Source organism: Melopsittacus undulatus, chromosome 1 (genome assembly GCF_012275295.1).
Source record: "Melopsittacus undulatus isolate bMelUnd1 chromosome 1, bMelUnd1.mat.Z, whole genome shotgun sequence".
NCBI classification, from domain to species: domain Eukaryota; kingdom Metazoa; phylum Chordata; class Aves; order Psittaciformes; family Psittaculidae; genus Melopsittacus; species Melopsittacus undulatus.
The window spans coordinates 71,300,919-71,324,929 of NC_047527.1; the positions used below are offsets into that span (position 1 = coordinate 71,300,919).

The 24,011-nt window shown below is 42.5% G+C and overlaps 1 protein-coding gene across 1 annotated transcript in view; it reads right to left on the bottom strand.

Moving 5' to 3' along the window:
• VWC2 (von Willebrand factor C domain containing 2) overlaps window positions 1–19,276 on the bottom strand; it is a 57,324-nt gene extending 38,048 nt beyond the window's left edge. The window contains exons 1-3 of the mRNA XM_005153375.3: window positions 19,193–19,276; window positions 17,372–18,153; window positions 10,581–10,710 (exon numbers count right to left, since the gene is read on the bottom strand). Of these exons, the coding sequence (XP_005153432.1) occupies window positions 10,581–10,710; window positions 17,372–18,085 (844 nt within the window). The 5' untranslated portion in view covers window positions 18,086–18,153; window positions 19,193–19,276. The remainder of the gene's footprint in view (window positions 1–10,580; window positions 10,711–17,371; window positions 18,154–19,192) is intronic.
• Window positions 19,277–24,011: the final 4,735 nt, after the last annotated feature.

Genomic DNA, 24,011 nt, shown 5'->3' on the forward strand with positions numbered 1-24,011 from the left:
GATGGGTTTGGCTGGGCCAAAGTCAAGACAGCCTAACCTTTAAAGCAAAGTGCTTTAAAAGAGGCAGTTCAAAAAAGAAATTCTAAGAGGTGGACAGAAGGAAAGAATGTCACATTTCTGCTCATGTGAAAATTAACTCCCATAAGCAGGTTTCAACAAGGCTTTAAAGCATGTCACCCCAAGCAGTTTTACTGCAGCTAGCTTAAGGTGTTTTACTCCTTCTATCAAAGAAATAATCTTTATTGCATTCCTAGGAAACTGCATGTCAGAACTATCTTCTGCAGTGTGCTCATGGGTTAAGTACACAATGCATTAAGGACCATATTATGTACAATGCCTTTTGATTTTCTTGCTTCTCCTTTGGCTTTGTGTTGTGAGCACAGAAAAGATTTTCACTGGCAGTATCCCTCTCCCCCAGTAGCATGCTTTATCATGTGGTTTTTAATTCATGTGCTATCACTACTAAAGACCTCATCTATTCTCACAGGGGAATATTCAGCTTTCTTGCTGCTCTTCTCTGTACGTCTGTAACCTCTTCTTGCTGAGTGCTCAGCAAACACAGAAGATTACACAAATCAGGTGGGAGGAACCAGTCTTTATATAATAGCATACTTCTAATAAATGCAAGCCTTTCCTAATGAATCCTGACAGATATTTACATACAGCATTTCACATTGATATTTATCTAAAACCACTTGGCAAAAATCTTAACAAATGGTCATCAAGATATCCAAGCAACTTCTTTCACTACCTGACACAATGGTTTTGCTGAATTTCATTTACCATTATCCTGTCTTGTTACTTGGCTTCATAAAATATCATTAACAGACACTACTCCTTCTTTCTCTTCTGTCTTTAACAGGACTCACTGTCTATCTCCTTTAAAATTGCCCAGCTTACCCAGTGATTTCCCTCTTAACTTCAAAATGTTCATGGGAGTTTGAGATAATACTACCAGAAAGGAATAGGAACTATTTTGGCATAAGAAGAAATACCTTTACTTTTTCTGGGAAAAGCAATTAACACCACACTAATATGAAAGTACCTTTGCGAAAGGAGAGAACATTGCAAGCATTTCAAACACAAGAGGCTAAAAAGCAATTGCCTGGATATGGATCTTTGTTATTCAGTGCTGTTCACCAGATAGTATTTTGAGTCCCGATAAAATGCATTATTTGTTCTTTTCTTCTTGCTGCTGCTCCATCTGATCAATTCCATTGGAAAAGAAAAAAAATATTTAACTCACTCACTGAGTAAGCATGCTGTGAAGTTACAGCTGTCTTTTCCATGGGTGATAAACAGCGTGTATCTTGCTGCTTGCAAAGAAAAGTTGTCGGCGACCAGGGCGCAACACCAATGGTTGCGACAAGAAATGATGCAGGAAAAAAAATGCTCTTCTATAAGACTGCAAGGTCAGCTGCATTTATCTGTGCAACTTTTTAATAGGGTCCCCCACCCAAGGGCTACTGGCACAGAAACAACCAAACAGAGCTGAAGACTCAGAAAAAAAACAGGACATTTAGAAGAAAGTGATGTTTTCCAGCAGGAAGTCATTCCTCTAATGGAAATTTAACTAGCACCAGTGTAGGCAGTAAAAAAACATCCCACAAACAAAAAAAAAAACACAACCAACCAAAAAAAGCCAAACAAAACCCAACCAGAATTATAGGGTTTTCCTAAATGAAAATGGAGAAGGTTTTGGTTGCCTATCAGCTTTGTCATGTTAATCATTCTGGTAACTGTGAAGGGAAGGAATTACTCAAAAACTGCTGGGGATTGTTTGGTTGGTTGGTTTGGGTTGGGTTTTTTCTTTTTTTTAATCACTGCTGTACAGCTGAACATGCTCAATGAAGCAAAACTGCATGGATAATTACCCCCATGGAAGCAATCCAAAGGTTCAGGAAATAAAAGCTGCTTCCAATTTAAAGATCAAGGTTTTAAATTAGGAAAGTACTTGAATCTCCAGCTGATAAAGATGTTTTACCTGCTGGGCAAAGGTAACGGTCAGCGACTTAATTCAGGACTCCCACGGCACACAGGGTAGGGGAGTTCCCCCGTGCAGCAGTTTGAAACAGTAAGATACCACTTAAAGAGACAAGAAAAACAAGCCCTGCCATTTTACAAATATTAATAAAAAATACCAGAGGCTTTTAGGCTCTCCCCTAAGAACCCATCACTCCCCTTCCTCCAGAACCGCCAGAGGAGTACAAGTCAGCCCCTAGTCAAGCTGATGTCAGGAAAGGAAACAAGTTTTCCTCTTCATCAGATCTGTACTTCATTTACAATACAATTCAAACAGGACTGAAAGAAAACTTCTGCAATTGCTGTCATGCTAATGCGAGACCTAAGACATAACCCAGAGAATGAAGCGTAACAATGAGTTAAAGCAGACCTTACATTAGCAATGCTGCACTGCATGGAAAGGCCATTGTGGTTGCAAAGCACAAACCATAAAAGAGCACAGTGTTAAGAAATGAAGTTTAATGGAATCAGCCAATTCCCTGCTCCCATCAATCAGTAAGTCACATAGATCAATTCACATCTTCCTTAATGCCTAAACCTGAACTTCCTGTGAAAAATAAGCAGAGAAAAATTACACTGCACTTAGAAGTTAAAGGAGATTTTTTGAATACATCATTTATCATCAGAGGGATACTATTAGTATTATCAGAGGGATATACTAACAAACCACGACACTTTAGTACAAACCTCCACCTCCCCTCAAAGCCAAGCAAACTCTTGGATGCCTCATTTAACACAATGGAATAGCAATGAAAAAAACCCCAGAAGAATGTAAAGCAAAACACACAGGGTATATATCTTCATTACTCCTTTTGATCACACTATAAAATACTAATCACCCACATAGTCCTATTACTGTACTACTGTAGCACCTAGCTAGTAAATAGTTTCTATTTGCAAACAAGATTATCTGCAGAGAATACAACTGAGAACTTACGTGGACAGTTACGGTGGCTCAGCTAGCATTGGGTAATGAATTAACCTATGATAACTCAGGAGCAATACAGGGCTTCAGAGCTCATAATTCAACCAAACAGCTAGTGTCCTACTGATAGGGGATATTATTCCAAGGACATAATATACAGTGAGATGCACTTGACAAGTATTTCAGACCTTGGAATCTTAAATGCCCCCAGATCTTTGCCGTAATTTCAATTAGTGACGATACAACACTGAAATAAACATCAAATAGCAGAATGGGGGAACAAAATCAACAGTGGGAATACTTTCTCTAATGAACATAGCATAAAGAACAAGACTTGACAAAGCAAAAACTTAACTGCCTCGATGTTGCTTTTCTGAACTTTGAACTGCAAAGAATGAACACTAGGGGCAGTGTCTGGAGGAGGAAGGGAGCCAATATGAGCTCCATGATTATTTTAACTTCTTTTTTAACATGTCACCTCTCTCCATATACATGTGTAACTAAAACTGCAAATCAAACTCAGAAAATTATTGTATTAAGAACCTAAAAACCAAACCAAACACCCAAAGCAAATGATTACTTCATTTTGAGGAGCACTGGTTATCTGTTTCACTAGAAAACAAGCAAATCCACAAATGCATGTCTGTGTAAAAGAGAAGCTGTCAGGAAAGACAAACCAAGCAATAGCATACTGTTTACTAAAATACTTTGGTGTTTAATAGCATGAAAGCACTTTCATGTCTGAACCAGACGCAGCACCCAGGACTACACAGGATGGCAGAATACATGAAACTGCCTTGATAAACAGCATAAGGTACACGATATCTCTCTCTTTTTTATTTTGTGTGTGTGTTGTTTTTTCTTGTTTTCTTTTAAAAAGTACATGAAAGTTGGCAGAAAAGTTGTTATTCTCCCCACATCCAATCAAATTTTCTTCTTTTTCTATGACCACAGAGCATTTTCACCTTTCTGCTCCTTGAGCTGAAGCAAAGAACCCAGGAGCCATGGCACACTGCAGTTGTGACTACACCAAGAGGAGCTGGCAGTCTGTTTCCCACAGTCACCTGGGACCGTCAGTGCTAAACAACTGTTTGGGGCACATCGTTGTCAACTTGTGCTTCAATTCACAGTAAAGTGATACCCCCTGCAAGCAGTTGCCATGAAAGTGAGTGATACAGCAGAATTCAGCTGTGATATAGGAGTTAAGCCTGCAGTATCAGGTAAGAGGAGAAAAACTGCCTGCCAAAGAAATGCTTCTCAGGCTCACTGTAGCAGCCTGTAATGAAAATATACTGCAGAATGAGTTCTGGAAAACTTATAGGATACACTGTTTTTATATTTTTAATAGACTCTTCTACATCCTCCTATTTAAGTATAAAGTACTACTTTAAATACTGAATACTAGTATAACTTCTGATTGCCCTCGTAAGTTTGAGCAAAATGAGAGGATCCTATACACTCAGGGAGGACACTTACTGCTGCCTTTTGCCTGCAGAACTCCCAAACAAAAGCATTTCAGCTTCTTGGTGAAAAAAAAAAATTGAAAAAAAGAAAAAGTATATCTGTATATGCAATGAATAAATACCTGTACATTATATACAAAATACATATACACTATATAAATAGATTTCTCCTGGTAAGCAGGTTAGGCTCCGTATAACTGGATACTTCTGCATGTCTTCAGACAGATCCTTCTCATCCTCTGTCAAGCTTACTATCATTAGAAAAGAAAAAGCCATATCCCCTGGAACTCACTTGCAAACTAAACACCCTCAGAGGCAATAACACCACCTACCGCTACTTAGCCAGCTCAACATGAAAATACCAAGTCAACATTGGATCCCACAGCTGTGTACATGTATGCACATGCGAGCTGGAAACAAGGCCTGTGTGGTTTTGGCACAAGGTTTTGCTAAGCCCAATTTGCAGCTGCAATCCATGCACATTTAAACAGGTTCTGATCTAAGCAGAAAAAACTCCTAAGAAAATTCTGTGTTTTCTGCATAGGAAGCACACACAGCTTGTGTAGCCACCAGCTTTTCCAGAGCGGAGAGAGGATGTGAGAGCAGTGAGCAGAGATGAAATGGGGTTAAAGAAATTCCTTGTGTTAAGGTGACACAGAATGAACTTCCTCACAACTTCATCAACAGCAGGCAACAACAGAAACTACTGAAAGTTGTTTACTGATTTCATCTACCAGATTTGGAAGCCACTTTAAATGCCCAATGCAGCCAAAACGAAGCAAATCTGATATTTCTTCCTTTCAGTAAAGAGCTGCCAAAATACCTGCTACAGTTTTTCAACCTACCTGCATATTCAGTAGGCAATTTTAATCATACACAACTTCTTATGCAACTTTAATGGTGCTTTTCCCCCTGAAATGTTCAGTCTCCCAGAAACATTCATATTTCCTGGTTAACAGTCCAGTATTATAAATCATGTTGTGAAATAAAGCCTATTAAGTGGAAGTTTTATGTAAATTTTTTTCTACGTGATTCATGCACACAGAAACAAATACTAGACTGCAAACACAGGCATTTAAATGCCAGAGCTAAACACATCAGAAGGGAACAAATTACATTGGCATACACAGTATGGGTGGAACTGCGATTAGTTTGAAAGGATTTCTTGTTCATTAGGTTATTATTCTTAATGCAAATTCATTTTTTTTTCTTATAAATTCTGTTTCAATCTTATAAACTAGATTTTACAATAATTTTATGATTCCTGTATTTTACATCTAGAAGAGACCACTGTAACCACCTGATTTGATCCCTTCCTTAATGAAGGCTGAAGAACCACTCTCAGGCTTTAAAACTTCTGGGTCTTCTTTGCTATATATTAACTGCCAAAGCATGACTGAAAAAGGTATTTAAAATGAAAGTAAAAAGAATAGAGGACAATCAAAGTCACTGTTTATCTACATTTCACACCAACTAAATTCCTGTTGTTTGCAATAGTCCTGCTTTGACCTCTACCTGGACAGCATTATGGTACTTTGTTCATTGCTGCGATTGAGGCATATACGGTCGAGGGCACGTCATATTTTATTTAAACACATCACAGAAGGACATTAAATTTTACAGGTCAGATTCTCCAAGGTGCTTGAGCAAAGCTGGGGCTGCAGGGAAGAGCAAACAGCCAGCTCATGTGAGAGCTGCCAAGGTACAGTTTCCCTTTCTCTGCCCAGAATAAACATCCTTCAGCCTTGTTTCTGTCAAACAAGTCCCTTGGCCCAACACAATCCCTTCTCCACCTGGATTTTAGAGGGACAACAGCTCACGGGTGGTATGATACTGCCTCGACCAACACCATTTTTTTTAACAGACTGGAGACCCACAATGAAGCAAAGTCCCATTGTACAGCAAAAGGGGCTGGACATCTGCCAGCATTTGGCCCCTTTGAAAAATCCTTTGTACAGATGTAAGTCCCCACTTGCCAGTTTACAGGCACTCTCAAGCCACCTCATGCCTAACCACTGTAATTCTACATAAAGGTACTAATGCAAGTTTCAATGAGTCAACCCCACAGTATGGGTATACAAAACCATGACCATTTACCCAGTCAGAACATACCATGTTAGACCTGCACTTTACTAGCAGCAACCGTTTCAACCACAACACGTGTATTTCAACTGTAACTATGAATCTAAATATGAAATGATGTCCTGATTCATGCCACCTAAGGCACTTCAGATGACTGCATCCAGACTAAAGTCTCCCTAGTGCATTCCCAGTGAGAATAGACAAGGCATCTGTGAACATTCCAGCCCTGAGAAAATACAGGACTCCTTGGGCATCAGCATTTCTATACACAGCTATGAGCCTTCATTAACAGGAGAAGCTCAGCTCTACCTGCTGCAGACATAGCAACTCTGATGCACAGATAGATAAATGCTAAGAAGGCACTGGCATCAGCTTCATCTTATCCAGGGCAATCTTACAACCCTATAGTGAAATTAAAATCTCTCAGGAACAAAATGTTTTTCGGTCTAGCAACCACGTCTCCCCCTCCAGACTCCATGTGGATTGCAGGTTTAACCATCCTCCTGCAACAACACTGTCATGAGCAGGGCCACCCCTGACTCCATCAGCAGCTCTATCGCTTCATGCTTCAGACAAAGCAGCATTCAGCTGTGTATACATAGTAGGGCCCTAATACTGGAAATAGAAGTGGAACAGACAACCAAAGGAATTTAATTTACCAAGGTAATTCACTTCCAGTATGACCTCCACCCCCTTCCCACAGCCCCAAATGAATCAGTGTCAAGTGCCCAGCCTTAGCTCCACCTAATGGAAAGGGAATTGTATGCGTATTATCTTAACCCTTCACTCCATACAAACAGTAGAAAGGTCTGTATCCCATACTAGGCTTACTGATATTGCTGTTAACAGGGACAGCTTCCACATAAGTACTACACTGCTAATACTATGAAGTAGGACAGAGATCTGAATTGGGCACCTGTTACTTAATGCAACTCTCTGAAGTCACATTTAACTTTTTGGATGCTTTTTCTTGTTGTTGCTGGTGCTGCCAGTTACCGAAAGCATGAAGCTCAACCTGTTAACCCACACAGGAAGAAAACCCTCCACCTCCACCCTGCTTCCCTGCAGGGCACGTACCTAAGATAAACACAAACCGGCTCCCTTAGCTGTAGTGATTTCAGAGACAGAAAGCAGACAAATTCACCTCACCCCATCTTAGTGATGTATCACCTTTTATCCCTTCTATACATTGCTTTTCAGAGAGATACTTCCTCAAAGTACTCCCTCGTGCCCACCCACAGAGAAGAAAATACTATCTTCAACTATGGAAGTATCCAGGCTCCTCCTAGGAATTTGTGATGTGATAGAAAATGCTATTAGATCTTACACATAAGGCTGTTCTTCACTCTGCAAGTTTTCCATTCATTACTTCTTACATTCAGAGTAAGTCTGTACCTACACTAGCGCAGAGTTGCATAAGCCCAATGTGCACTTACCTATCCCTCACCTGAAAGATTGCCTGTACATTTCTGGAATCAATCTGGGGGAGTCAACTAACACTCCTCATTCCCACTAGGGATAATGCACAGCATCTCACACCTGCCAAGAGGCTGTATTCCTTAATTTTTAATAATGGCAGGCTTTCACTATATTTCCATAATTCTTAATCAGACATTTGTATGTGGTATTATCAGTGACAGATGCAGTTGCTTAGCTCTCACTCTGTTGGTTCACTGCCAGCAATCCACAGCCCAGGCAAGCTGGGAAACTGTTACGTATTATGATGTGCCAGGAAAGGGAGAGAAAACAGCTGGATTGCTTCCATTTTTAACACATAAAAGTTAGTAAATATAGAGAATCTAAACTTCTCCTCCCACCCCTTCCTGCTCTACCAAAGGCAGGATATAAATCATTACAGCAGCTACCCCAGTGGTGCACTCTCCACGGCTCCACCTTTCCCACTGCGCAGGTTATGCAGCGGAGCTCCCTATACATCACCCAAGCTCTTCTGGGTCACTAATACAATGTTGTTGACATCATCGCTGTGACAATCAACCCTAAAGCACAATGTGATGATTGCTTCCCCAACTCACATTCACAGCGCATTTGTTCCAGCAGGCTTGAAAATGAGGGGATGAGGCTGGCTAGGTTTTCCTGCTCAGTAGGTTTTGCACCAATCTAATTAAAAACATTCAGCAATTCACTGAAGTTCCCTGCAAAATGTATGTGGCCCACACTTAAAAATCAGCTCTGAAAGCAAACAGCCTGGTTTGAGTTTTTTTTCTTTATGCACTTCTCAGATGGAGAGGATTCCTCAGAAATTTCTTTGTGACACCATACTGAAGCTGCTGAACCAGAAAAGTTGAGCTTGTTCTGAGCTATATTGGTTTTGTTATTGTTAATGGCTTTTTTCCTCTTCTAAAAGCTAACAAGGAAAGCCACTCTTGGTTCTCTGACATGCAGAGAAGTGACAGTACAGCTCACTGGAAACAGACAGCTCTGGTCACCTTGGTCTGAAACTGGGTCAGGGATGCCAGCTTGTGGTTATAGCCAAGGAATATGCAAGTAATGCTTGAAACTCAGACACTGAGGACAAGATCAGCCTTTTCCTGCAGGCAGAACTAGGGTAATTCAGCATTAGCACTCAGAGAAGGCAGCTTCCTCACAATTAAGGCCAGTTTTATGTACAGTTTTTAAACAAAGGCTCAATCTCTGGGAAGCATGTCAGGGTATCCACGCAAGCAGCAAAGCCAAGCCCTGCACTGCCATACCACCTTAACCCAAAGGCAAGCCACTGCGGGGAGATGGCCACTGCAGTGCATATGTTGATGCTTGTGGGAGAATATGCACCCATGAAGTCAATCCAGCTCCAGTATTAACACTGCTGGAGAAATTCAGTGGGAAAAACTACACAGATTTAATGTGTTATGTGACTCCATCCCCATACTGAAAACAGATCTTTTGCCTGACAAGAGCCACTCTGACCTGGGGAACTGCAGCAGAGCATGGCACACACAAAAAGCCTGTGAGCACATCAGGAAAGCTCTTGCCATCAAACAACTGCTAAAGGATGCTCTGCACTGACTAGCTATCACATCACCAGCTCCTAAATTCAGCCTGCCTCAGAAACTGTCCCTGAATGCCTCAAAAAATGCCTGTCCTCAACTCCAAAAGCAGAGTGCCCTTAAGCTGTACAGCCAAGAACAAATTCCTTCAGGGCTGTAACAACCAATTAAGGGATGTGAAGCAATTACTTTTATACCCATACAAATGAAACTCCTCCAATGCAATTAACTATCCCTTATCATCCACTGTTGAATTTGTGGAAAGCATATGCTGTACACTCTCTCCTCCCCTAGCTTTTCCACAATTTTAATCAATCAGTTTGGTTTAGCTAATGCAATAGAACCTACCTATTCTAGAGAAATAATATGTCTGCAAATTATCTGAATATTTTTAATGTCTTTTTTTCATTTTAAATATAATTTCATTTGAGATTTTGCTGCTTTCATTCCTATTAATAAATTATCATTTCTTCTTTATAAGCGATGAGCTAGTGTGTCATGTAATTTCTTCCTCTAAATAGACCAAGACTTTGATCTAATGCAAGCCCTTGCTGGGAGTAGAGAGACTTTCTGTCTAATTTAGTTACGAAAAATATTCAATTAAACTTGGGAGTTTAATTCATTTAGTTATGAAAATTAAATGAGCTCAGTAAGGTACATTTTATTTGCCTCAGGAAAAAAAATAGAAAAAGAAAAGAACCTCTGAAAGGGGAACAAATAAGAAGGGAGAACAAAAGTAACTTTTCCTGCTCACGCTGAAAAGTGGATAACACGAAGAGCCCTGAGTTCTGCTTTGTGTGCCTATTTCAAACATGTTCACACAATTAGTTCATGCAAAATTTATACCCAGAAGCCACATGAATGACTGCTATTAATACCCTAATTGTCTCCTGGGTAACAAAAATCCCTATAGGTCATAATCAAGTCCATCCCAGCCAAGAGAGGATCTGACTTTTCACAACAGGAAGACACAATCCATTTGGGGGGAAAAAGAAAAATACTGGAATTATTTTCAAACCCAGAACAGCAAAACATGGATATATCTGACAGAAGCACTCTTCTCATTGTACAGACATCACTTACCATTTTTACAGATAGGACAGCACTGATCGGGCTCATACACAGGATCCACGCACTCAGTCTGGGGGCAAGCAGAGACAGTGCACAGCACTTCACCATTGGCTTCACAGCGACACTTCTCACATGGAGAAACCTGAAACACAAATCCAGACACCTTTTATTTCTTTCACTTAATGCCCTCCTGAAGTGTGCAATGCCTACCTTCCCAGCTGCGAAATTAAGGAACCACAGCAGAAGTAAACAGAGGTTCTGCTCTGAACCTGCACACAAAATGGGAAAGTCAAAGGGATCTTGCGAACAAGAACTCTAGACTTTTAACACAAATAAAGCAAAAATTTTCCCACCACATTTCTAATCCAGAAAAATTAATAATAGAAAAGTTATTGAATTCCAGCAAATTAAATTGTTAACTTCAATGAATTCTGGTTTAATTCTACTACAGGTTCAAAACATAATTTAGCAAAAAATATTGTACTTGAAGAGAAATTTTGCTAAATTAAATCTGAGCCTTCTTTTGATGGAAATCCTTACTGCAATTTTTCCAGGTTTTAGTTTTTTGGTAGCAGGAAGTTGCATTTTATTGAAATTTACCACAGAGAAGCCAGGAAATAAACACACTCTGAATTCAGGTATTTCCCTTAGGTTAGTTGTATTTGGACCATCCCTGTAATACTTGCAACTTTCTGAAGAGAAAGTGCAATTCAGAGAAAGGGGTAAGGCAAAATACAGGTCATCTTTTTTACCTACTGAAATCTTACTGGTTTTGAATAACCCTACAGAATAGGAGTACCATGAGACAATTACTTGAGTGACCTACTTCAATGAAATTAATTCCAAACAAAACAGCATCAAGGTCCCATTTTGTAAAAAACAGACTTTCAAATGTCTGCATGTGCCACATGTACAATTCTAGCTGTCCTCTTCAGTGTTCCTGACCAGGTGCTGTACACTGTATACAATGAGGTCCTCATATCACACAAGGAGATGGTGGTAGAGGGAAGCAAGGATGCTGAAGAGCAATAAATGGAATAGTTTAAATCTTGCTGCTGAGCTCCAAAAACCCACATCGTCATCCATGCTCAGAGAACAAGATGAAAATGCAGCTGAATGTTATTAGTGATCCTCTAAATCCGTAATCTGGGCAAATTCTTGGTTTACTTAAGGATGAGGTTGTTTTTTACAGACCCTTTTCAGTCTGGATTCCAGCTGATGCAAGCCACCACCTGTCACATTTTTTCCAACAAAAGCAGGACAACATCAAATCTAAAATCCCATTTCTCTCTGTGAAGAATCATGTGGATGTCCACATGCAGATCATCTGTTTATTTTCCCTATTTCTCTGGCAGCCCATCACATATTTTGTCGAATCCACTTGCGTGCTTCCATGCCTCTTTCACATCCTTCTCGCTTCCAGAGTTAAAATATGCTGATGCTTGCACAGCATCATATCCAACTAAATGCTCATCCATGCTTTGCCACTTCTCTTCCCACCTGCCAGGACTGTTCTTTGCTTATGCACTTGCATAGCTTTCATGCTGTCCCTTCTGCTTAGAAAGCCTAAATGGGGTCTCTTGCAGTGCTGTGTTTTTATTACTACTTATTTCAGGCTCCTTTGCTAGGAAGGAACCTAGGTAACAACACATAATACAAAACATATACATACACACCACAACATGCAAACATATACATACATACCGTACACCATATATAATGCTACCAGGAGGCTGACAGCCTAGTACGGCACATTTTTATTGCAGGCTTGGGACAAGAACTTTGTCCTGTAATTGTTTACAAACTGTCACGTCCCCTGGGTCAGCTGGAGTGTCACCAGATGAGGAGGTTCCTGATCCACTGTTCAGAGTTGAGAGGCTCAGGTATCTCAGGTAGTCACCTAAACCGCATGTGACATTTTGAGTGTTTGGCAAACCTGACCTCCTAACTATCAGCTAGTCAGTAGTAAGGCTATGTCCCCTCTTAAGTTATGTCTAGAAACAATACTTGCTAAATTACGCAAACATGCCTTTCAAGGAGGACTGATTTTTTAATTGTTATTATTTTTAAGGCATCCTACTTGATTGAAGCTAGTAGAATTCAATTCCAAGGATCAGGTTCAATAAGGCAAACCCATAGCTTTCAATCAGTTTTAACATTTTTTGCCATGACTTGAAAAAGATGCAAATTTGCCAACCAGAGCTCAACGAGACAAGTAACTACTACAACAGATATTCCCTCTCGCAGGACACCGCTTAGTAGCTGTGCCATTCAATATTAGAAGTGAAAACTAGAATACCTGGTGACAATCAAGAAACAAGACAGCACACAGATGTTATTCTTAAAATCTCTCATCTGTAAAATCTAAACATATTCTAATTAAGTAGGTTGTTTACTAGAATTCCAAATTTGACAGAAGCCTGAAATTCTTAGAAGAAGCCATTTCATGAAGCACTGAAACTACTACTGAACAAGAAACAAAACTGATCTAATCTTTAATAACAATGATTCAGAATAACTCACTTCCATCCTATGCAGCATGTACACTTAAAGACTGCGTCTTTCATGAATGCAGTATGCTGTTAATGTGATACTGCAGTCATGAATAACCATCCTGCGTAATAGATCATGGGATTTCAGGGCAATACACACCTTTAGTAAGTACTGTCATCCATACAACACACCAGTATGAGTAATGGTAGCAAAATTAAGGAAGGTCTCCATGTATTTATTTCTACAAAGCTCTTTTCAGGCATGTAAGTGAACCACAGTGGCTGCTAAAATGATATTGGTGTCAACCTTTACCTGTTCACCTTTGGACTAAATGGCAGTGCATTGCTTTTTGTGTATCATCAGAATGTAGCAGGAAATGTAGAAAACGCCCACTACTTTCTGCATCTTAATGGCAGATTGATACTTGGAGACATAATCATCACTAGAGAGAGAAAGAGACAATAAGACTGTGTGTATATGTAATAACAACTGAATAAATCAGAATGTAAAGACACATCTGGTCCTTCATTTCCTCTCTTCTACTCTTTATAACGTTAGCGCATTCCCTGCAGCACACTTTCTAGTGGAAGCCAATGCAACAAGCATCCCACTTGTTCATCCGGGAAACAACCAACCCAGCAGCATTCATGCTTAACATATCTGATATAACCAGGCTGGACTAGAAATAATACCACCTATCAACTTCTCTCTGAGGAATAATGATACCACAACTCCATGGTCTACAGATGAAGCTATTAACTCTATAGCATCAATAGTTCTGCCTATGCAAAAACTATGGGAAGACAATAAGAGGCACAGAAGTTTTACGTATTCACTAGGCAGCCATAAACCCTGTAGAAAATAGAGTACAGATGGCAAAAAAAACCCACCACTTCTTTAGAACTGTTTAGAGGGATGTTTATGAGCAGATGCATAAATGGGGTTGCAGATGTTGTAAAAAAGCAAACACACCATTGTGTAAACAGGTAAATTTCCCACTAGTGGGGCATGAAGAAAACTGGAGCTTAGTAAGGGTAGTAAGTTTATCCAGCAATTTAGTGTAAATTGTGGTAATTAAGAAATGACAAATCATTTGCCCTCATTGAAGTTCTGGTCTAAAGCAATTTGAGCCTTCTCCTCTCCCTCTCCACATGGCAAACTTTAATTAAAAACAAAAGAATACAAAACTAAGCCAACAAAACATATGAATCAGATATACATACATATAATCTACATTTGGTTCCTTGAACTTTGAAAGCATCTAAGTTAAAAAAAAAAATGACATCCCTCATAATCCCAAAATTATTTGCTATTGTGCTGGAATTTTTATTAATATTTCCTTGTTACACAACTTAGGAGAACATGAATGGGGTTAGGCTGACAAGAATAAACATACCAGCCTTGGCTTTACTTCTCTGTCCCTTGAAAATATCACAGATGTTTCAGAAGCCATTTGGGTTTGCTGACTTCCAGATTTATTCACAAAGAAATATAATTTGGGGTAGCAGAGAAGTTCTAAAAAAGACACACAAAGCAACAACTTTCAGCAACATCAGTCTTTCCAAATGTTACACTTCTGAAGATAATTTAAAGTCCTTGAAGGCCATGACTTTGAAAGTCAGCCTACATTTTCTAATCTCACTTTGAGATTGAAAAGTGTCTAGTGGAACACACGCTCAGCTATCTCCAGCTCCGGTGAAGAATTTTATCCTCATTGCATTTCATCAGCTAAATCTTTTGCTCCCAGTTCCACTCATACGGATGCTGTGGTCTCTCTGCCATCCTGCCTCCTGTTATCCACAAGGGAGTAGAGTGGTGCTAATGGAAACAGCTTTATGAGACCTCATCCTTCCCCCATACCTGTGACGTCTTTTGTGTCGACATCCATGTCTTTTTTAGAAAGAGAAAAATGTGTTCGTACATACACACACACACACACAAGAAAAGTGTGCATGAAGAACTATGAAACAAATGCATGAAACCCCCCCACTTCCTGGCAAACTCAGCTTTCGAGTTAGCACTAGCTCTGGTCAGGGCAGATTTTTGTCATGCCAAGCCATACAGGAATTTTATGTGAGCAAACTCCCAAACCTGTGTGCTTGTTTACATTCCTATACATAAATGCTTGTGCAAGTAGCATCACTTAAAAGTTAGGAGATCAACTTTTTCTTTGATGTCTGGTACTCTTTGCCACAAACAGTAGGTGCAGACACAGAAAAAAAAAATCAGATCACTGTCCATTTATAGCTCCTTCCTTGACCTTAATGAAAAAATAGCATATTAGTAACCTCTCCAAGCCCATCAACTTTAAACTCGTAAAATGACCTTTGAAACCACCTGAAATTACTTGCATTTACAATCGCTTCCACTTAGCAGCACCAATGTGACTACATAGTACCTTATCGCACCAGACATCTCAACTGCTTGCAGTGGCACAGGCAAACATCTGCATTTACATCTGAGTTTTGTGCTCACAATACTGGGATCAGTGTTGAAACTCAAGTAAAATCCAAGGTCCTCACATATCAAAATAAACTGACTGCAGTTCCACTGCCTAACTGTGTCAGTAATTTGCTTTGTGCATTCCAAGCAGGCATCCCTTCTCACTTATGTTTTCAAAGCTGCCTAACACAAAGTGGTAAGGGAATTGATGCTTCATTACAGGAAGGTATCAACACAAGGGCTGAAGGCTGAATGAGGTTAAAAAGAAAGCTGAAAGCAGAAGTCTTTTCAGAACATCTCTGTAAATGTCAGTGTTCAGCACTCCCTTTCTACCAAGCCTGCCAGCCATGCTCAAAGGTGAGAGGGAACTCTACAGTTTTATTCTCTCACTAGACACCTAAAAGAATATAGTATGTTAAGCTTGCTTTACAGCCATTAATGTCATCACTGTAGAAAAAGACAAAGAAATGCAACTTGTTAGAAGAGTGTGAATGAAGTCTGGAGAGAAGCCTTTAAAACTGACCTATGAGAGAACATGTGGAGCAGCATCACTGTTTTGGCCACCCCTCACATTAATTAATCTGGAAAATGAAGGATCTTACAGTCCATCTCTGAAAAGGTCACACCAACTAGCCACTGCTAAAAGTGGCTACCTTCTCCCTCCTGAAGTAGAAAACTGCCATCCTGAAGCGGATTGCCATCCTTGAGGGTTACACGGGAGAAGGGAGAATGGCATGATGCCTTCTGCCACGCTTTGAAATCCACCAGTGCTCTACACATTACTGCAGAGAGCAAGGCAAACACCTTGGTTTATTCCGGAGAGGGTAATTCTGCTCCTTCAATTATTTATTTTTCAGTAAGTCAAAGAACATGAAAAGACATTATGAATCAAAGTTATGTTTCCAAAAACAGGCAAATACCACAGGGAGCAGAGGTGGCAACTTATTTACAGCCTTCACAAACACATTTTCTCTGTCCCAAGAGGGGCTCAAGTTTCCAGAGCCCTGAACTAGATTTTGTACTCCTCTCAACATATTCAGCTCAAAAATCTCTGGTGTGGTCAGAAATGGGTTTTGGACCAGCCCTGTGTCTAACAGTCATTTACAAGCAAATTCCGCCTTTTCTGCTTGCTCACAGATCTCAGCCACAATAAAATACTAAAGGAAAAAGGGCAAGGTAAGCAACCCATAAAACTTTTCAGCACACTTTAATAAATTACATTTTCAATGATAATAACCTCACACAACAGTGCTAAAAAGGCACTAGTCTAAAAGGATTTCCTCTAAACATTAAGCTTTTCAAGTCCTTTCCTTAGGTATCTTCTGTAATCCAGATTGCGAACCATTGTTCCTATCAGAAAGATGGCCCACAGTCATTCTAGGAAGGCGAACATTATGCAACCTTGGCAGAGCAATTTAAATGGTTGAGAAAGAGAAATGTCTGTTTCCAAAAAGGTACCATCACACTGCCTGACTAGGAACAGAAGGCAGCTCACAAAACCGTGGTCTCCCCTGTGCAAGGTGGAAGTTTCACAATTAACAGTTAAATAAGGAAACGAATGTCTTGCTGAAAATTTTCATCAAATCCATATCAGCCTCCAGTAACATCCTTTCAAATAGCACTTTTTACTGTAAATACCAAAGGAATTAACGAAGATCAACCCCCTCATTTAAAAATGTTACAGTACCACAGAGCAAGAAAGGTCATGTTTAAGGGGAATATTTTGCAGCACTGCAGAAACAGTATTAACACAGAAATGAAAAGGGGAGGGAGAGTGCCAGAACAGCCCCCGAGAAAGCACCTGAGGAACATAACACCACTTTAAGGGTTTAAGGACCCACGAAACGACTTCCGGCTTCAGCCCTTACCATGAACTCCTCCAGGGTCTGGTAGGTTTTCCCTCGGAACTCGCAGTAGTTCTTCCTTTCTTTGCACTGCGGGCAGCACTGCGTGGTGTCCACCTGAATGCACCGCGGGTGCAGCCGGGGGCACTCGGGCTGTATGCACAGCGGGCCCTCTTCAGTGCACAGGCAGGGACAGGCAGAGGGGCCCGGGGCGAACTTCTCCCCGATGGCATAGACGAAGCCGCTCTCGTCCACGCAGCCTTTCCCTCGGTAGTCCGGGTAGGCGTACTCCTCCGGGGGTTCAGGAGTTACACTGGCAACAGCTTCTGGGAGAGACGAATCTTCAGCCACCTGAGGTTCCTCGGGAGCAGCGTCCCTCTGTTCCTGCACTGCAACGCTCCCGGATTTACTGCCTGTCCCCTGGCTGCTCCACGCCTGCTTTTGCTTAGTCCAAGACTCCTTGTTCGAGTAGTTCCTGTTCCCTTTGCTCTTCCAGTCCCTGCTCCCCTCCTCCCTCCCGCTCCTGCTGATCTCATTCATTTTCCCCGGGCCAGTCTGGCTGTCCCTTGTAGACGTGTGATCCCTCTTTTCCTGGCTCGCCTTAATCTCCTGTTTGTCTTGAGCCTTGGCCAGTTTTTGTACAGGTATGGTGGAGCTACACAGGGCAACCATGAGGCAGCAGGTTACGAGAAGGGAACTAGAGAGAGCTCCAATTGCCATTGCAGTAGAGCTGGGCATCACCTACTGCATCCCACAGGGGACACTGCATTCACATCGGAGGGAAGCGCTTCACAGATGCACAGTCCCTAGGAAGAAAAGGATTAGGAATACTTCAGCTTCTGCACTTCTTTCCCTTCCCCCCCCCCCCCCCCCCCACTGCCTACACTGATTCAACATCTCAAACAATATGCAACCTGTCTCGGTAGTTTATGCAAAAGGCAAACAACAGCCTGGTGCTGCATCCCTCCTCCTCCCCCCCACTCTGCCAAGTCTTATAAATAGCAGACCTCTGGACACGGACCCGGCGCCTTCGGCTCCGTGAGAGCACAACGCATAAGTCTGGGGAGTTCGGATTCGCAAAGCCAGATGCAAGCAAAACCCAGAACATTTGAGGGCTATTTTTCCTTCTAAATGACAACACGTGAAGAGAACGCACATTGAATTAAACAGCTCCCCAAAACACAGGGGAGTCCGGAACAGAAATCACCCGAGCGAATCCTATTCGCTGACTGCAGGCACGCTGGTTGTCATTAACCTCTTATTTAGTCTCAAGTATGCTGTCGGTTTGGGGTTATTTATTTACCTACCAGTGAGCACATTTCTGTTCAAGACAACCGAAACGAAGTACATTAAAGCGCGTACAGCCAGACTATCTCTCTCCCGAACTACCTAAACAAGCACACACCACCCCTTTCTCCCTGTGCCTTAAAGGCAAAGCGGAGCCGTTGAGAGTTTCCGCAGCAGAGGCTCAGTTAACCCACAGCCTCCAGTAGCTCAGCGCCGCTCCCGGCTCCAGTCCTGAAACCGCGGCACACGAAACTGGAGAAAACCAACCCAGAATACGTACACTGCTGCTCCGGCCGCGATGAGCGACGGCACTCGAGGCTCCCGGCACGGCCGCACCTCCGAGGTACAGCTCCCTATACCCATGTAAAGCCTACCTCTCTGCCCGCCCGCCTCCCCCGACCCTCACCGCGGAGCAGAGCGCTCCGCCTGCTGCCCAAACTTTCTGTCGGGACGGGCAGCACCTCCCGACCCCCGCCCGGCGGGGTGGTGAGGAGCGGGGTTCAACCCCTTCACCAGCCCGGCTGCCTCCCCTAGGCGCCCGGCCCGGCGCCTTCCTACCTGCGCTGGAGCCGGGCTCAGCCCCGCCGGCGGTTCGGAGCTGCAAGCCTCACCCCGCACCTGGCTCCCATGGCGGGGCCGCGGGCGGGCGCCGGCGTCGGCTTCTTGCAGCCCGCCCGCCGCCGCGGTCCTGCAACGCCTGCAGCGCAGCGCGGCACGGCACGGCCGCCAGCCGATCCAGCCCCCCCACGCCAGGGGCGGGCTCCGCCGCGGCACCCGTTCCTCTCACATCGCGGCCGTGCGCCCCCGGGGGCAGCGGCAATGGGGCTGGACGGGACGCTCTGCACTGCCCGTCCGTCTGTCCGTCCTCCCTCCGCCACCGGGCCGGGCGCAGGGCGGGGACTCGCCGCTCGGCGGGGGGGCGGTGGCGCCTGGTGCGGCCGCACAGCGCCCGTGGCCGCCCCGCCCCGCCGGTGGTGGTAGTAGGGGGGGGCGGTATGGAGCGGTTGACCCTGTTGTACAGCCGAGCCCTGGTGGGGGGATGAAGGTGTCGGGGGGGGTCTCCCACAGCGGGAGCTCGAGCAGGTGCCGGGGTGGGGTAAGCCGGGCGGCGGGGGTTCGGGCGGGGTCGGCCCCGCACACCGATGGGTGAAACTTTTGCCGGTGTAAAGGTGTCATCTCGGGATGGGAGCTTCGCGGAGCCTGCGGCGCTGAGGGAATGGGAGCACTTTATGCGGTGTGAGGCGCCTACCGGCTGCCGAGGTGGTGGCCGATGCGGAGGCAAACCTGCGGTATAGCCGGGCCCGGGGCGCTGGCAGCGTTTAGCCGGGCCAGCGCCGGCGGTGTTCGCCTCTGGTGCCCGTGATGCAGCATCAGATCCCCCTGGTTTAGCTGTCTCCTGCTAGCCTTCTCTAGCGATGGAGCGGTACACGGTTTGCCAACTGAAATATTCACCCGTGCTCGTGGATGGTCGATGGACACTTAAATGTAACTGCGTTTTTCTCCTTTATGCTTCTTGATAGAGAGAAAGGGGCAGAGCCGTCTATTACAAATGTGATGGCTGAAACAGACTGTTGGGACAGAAATGCAAAAGAAATGCTAGAGGTGCTTTTGTTCTGGAGCTGAGCAAGGGCTTGGAACCCGAAAGGTTATTTATTTACGTATTTGTTTATTTTAAAGCTGCATTAGATGACATACCAGTGTAATCTTCTAATGAGCTTTGCTTTGCAGATGTTCCAGAGCAATCCCAGCTGCCCTAACCCTCTTCCCCCTGTAGTTCTTTAGCAGCCTTCTGCTCCCTGCTCGTGGCTGGGGCTGGATTTCCCAAAGTGCTTGGCGCTGTAACTGAAATTTTTAGGCTATGTAAAATTTTCAGATTATTTTTCATTAAGATGGGAGCACTGCAGTATCAGTACTCAGGAGAGCAATGAAAATCTGATGGATACTAATGTTTCACTGGTAAGTACCTTCATGAGTGCCGGTTATTTCTGAAAACCCAGACACTTAAACTCCTCCACAGGAGGATGCAGGTGCTAAACTCTTTTAGCCGTTAGGTTCTTGTTATAAACATCTATGAGGTCTGCCTAGTTTACAAAATTAGTTCTATTGACACCATCTCATGTCTCCCAGTCAGATATTCACCAGCTAAATAGTGGCTTAATCTTCTGAAACTTTTAAAAACAAGACTAAAGTTTTTAAGGATACAAGAAATCAAATGTTTCTGTAGGCTGTAGGAATTCTAGATTGCTGTGGGGGTTTTCTAGATGAAGTCTCACAGGGTTAAGCTACACCTTTCTCATTACCTGACTGATAGTCATTAAGGAGTATTTGCCTTTGAATTATTGTATTGTTACCTCTGAATAAAGAATTAAATCTTTGCCTTTTCTAAAAACAGCACCTGTATGCCTTATATAGCTTAAACCCTGCCATGGGGTGATCAACCAGTATGCAACACTGCTAATTCTAGAACTTGAATGACCATCCTTACCTTGTGTTCACAAGCTTGTAAGCTTTGCTGTCAAGCAGCAGCTAGTTGTGGCTAAAGCAGGACAGAAGGAAATGAGGGACTTGGGAAGGCAATGCTACATCTATGATAAAGAGGAGAGAAAAGCCAATTTATGGTTCTGACATTTTCACATGTTCCCAGGAGAATCTTTGGTACAAAATCTGGGATCAGCATACAGCCCTCCCTCTGGAAGAGCCCTGCCTCTCCCAGATGGATCAGCCAGGGCTGGATGTTCAAGATGCTGCTGCGTAATAAGAAGGGCAAAACTTTAGAGAACTTTCATAGTGACAACGGCAGCTCATCCTAGCCTTCTTGGCAAAGAAAGAGGTCAATACCCTCGTTTCTTTTCCTGAAAGATTTCTCATTGGATTTAAGCCTCTGTTTATTCAGATTCATGGATGTATTAAGTGATAGATTGTACCTGACACTAGGACCCTTGGAGAAGTGCTTTGATACAGTATCAAATTGCAATATATTATAGCAATATGCAATATGTTGTAGTCCAAGTGGTCAAACAGCAGACATGTAAAAAGTATTTGGTGTTTTCTTGAGTGTGAATTTTGAAATAGTAGAGGGTCATGAAAATCTGTTATTTGAAAGCAATTAACAATGTCTTTAATGTGAGTTTTATATTTCTGGTATAACATATAAGGCTGTGGAGACTGAAGTCCTCTTTATGTGCAGGATAGACATGGCATAAAAACACAGGTCCAAATTCCCCCACTCTGCTCTCCCCCTAGGCAATAGTAATAAGGACAACTGTGTCTCTGGATAATAATCAAATTCTTCATCCTGTTCAAGATGCTTTCCCTTCTTCTGGATCTTGCCTGCATGATGAAAACTTTGCATTAGCTACATCAGAGCTGTCATGGGCACAGAATTGTCTATGCTGATTTTAGCTTAATTTTATTAGGAATTAGCTTATTTTTACTAGGAAACAGTTGAATGGAAAGGAACTTCATAGCTGAATTAAAAATAGTGCTGGAGAGGAATGACTGAAGCTAAACTGGTGTGATGACATTCTCCAATAGACCAGGCTCAAGACAGTGAGTGTGGACATCCAGGCTAAACAGTCTGGCTATTTGGAAAGTTTATTGAAATATCTACTTCATGAGATTAGGGGGATTGAAATTTTGAGCAATATATTTATTTTATTTTTTTAAGAATGGCCTTGATGTGAATGACAGGAACCCAAATGTAGGATGTATCTTATGCCAAGTTAAAAATGGTTGTCTGCCTTGTTAATAACAGTATAAAACTAAACCCTCATAGCTATGCAGACATTTCATCTAGACATCTAAAACCAGTAAGACAACCACTTCTAGCCTAATACATGGATAAAGAAAGGCCCAGGATATGGGCATATGCACGCAGCCCCACCACACCACATGGTCACTCAACACATCTGTCCCCTTTCACATGGTCTCCTGCAGGTAGCATGCTCCATTTTTCCTATTTAATGTGTCCCCTGGTGGCCTCTGTCTTCAGCCAAGAAGACAGAGAGAGAAAAGAGGAGAGAGTTCCATGAGGGCCTGTGGAGCTGGGCAGGGCACGGCGGCAGAAGAGGAGCCCCAATGCAATTGAGGAGGGGGACGAGGAGGGTGTGTTTAGAAAACCCCACACAGTGAGATTGGCTTTAGTGACAGATTGCTGTATGAGCCCTTGGAGACGACAGGGTGTGCTCAGGGGGAAGAGTATAGCAGGAGGTATACTCTGGTGTGCCCATCTCAGCTCAGAGGCTCTGAAACAAGCTCCGGAAGCTGAGAGGCAAGAAGGCGTTCCCAAGGCTGGACTCCTCTGGGAAAATGGGTAGTCATGCCTTTTTATTTTGTTTTGTTTCATTATTTCTCCTGAAAGGAAGAGAGTTGTTATAGGGAAGGTATTTTTTATTATGGTGCTAAAGTGGCAGTTGTTCAGGCAGGCTCACATCGCAGCCTTCGAAAGGTAGCAATTTGTGCAACAATATTAGTCCAGCCATATAAAATAAGGCCTTCAAATAGCAGTCAGTCTGAAGGCAGAAAGAGAGAGACAAAGCCAAGGTACATATTACTCTGACAAATTATGTGTATTTGAAAAATTCGATTATAAATAAGCAGTTTCAACACCTCTTAAAAAAACCCAAGCAAACAAACAAGCCTCCATAACTATTTTTAAACTAGGTTAGCTTTCATCTTTTTATTTCTTCTATTTTCTTTATGCCACTTGGCAAAGGATACTGAACACGTACTGCTCCAGTTCTTTCTTTTTTTACAAGTCTGATAAGTAGTTATTGAAGAAGTATTACACAAGCTGTGCTTACAGTTGTGTCTCCATTAATTGTTTCCAAATTATTATTTTTTTTCACAGATCCTGATATTACATTTTTCTTCTGTTTTGCATGCATGAAATCAAAACTTAAGAGCCCTCTCTGTCATTTAGAGCATAGGATCTTCAGTAAAAGGACTCTCTTTACACTTCTGTAAATCACAGTTTGCCTGGTGGCAAATAAATAATGATTTTTATTTTAAATTTTGCTTTTTACTTTACTCCAGGGATATTCTGCACCTCATGACATCATGCTCAGCACCAATGGATATCTCAGAATCATAGAATGGTTTGGGTTAGAAGGGACCTTAAAGCTCATCCAGTTCCAACCCACTGACATGGGTATGGACACCTTCCACTAGATCAGTGAAACATGTCTTGAACACTTCCTTGAACACAGAATCGTAAAATCATTTAGGTTGGAAAAGACCTTTAAGATCATCAAGTCTAACCATTAACCAGTTTTCATTCCAGTTTCTGATTCCAGATTCATTCCAAATGCCAATTTCAGTCCAGTTGGTGGCAGCAACAGAAAATGGCAACACAGCTTAGCATGATATGGGAGGTGGC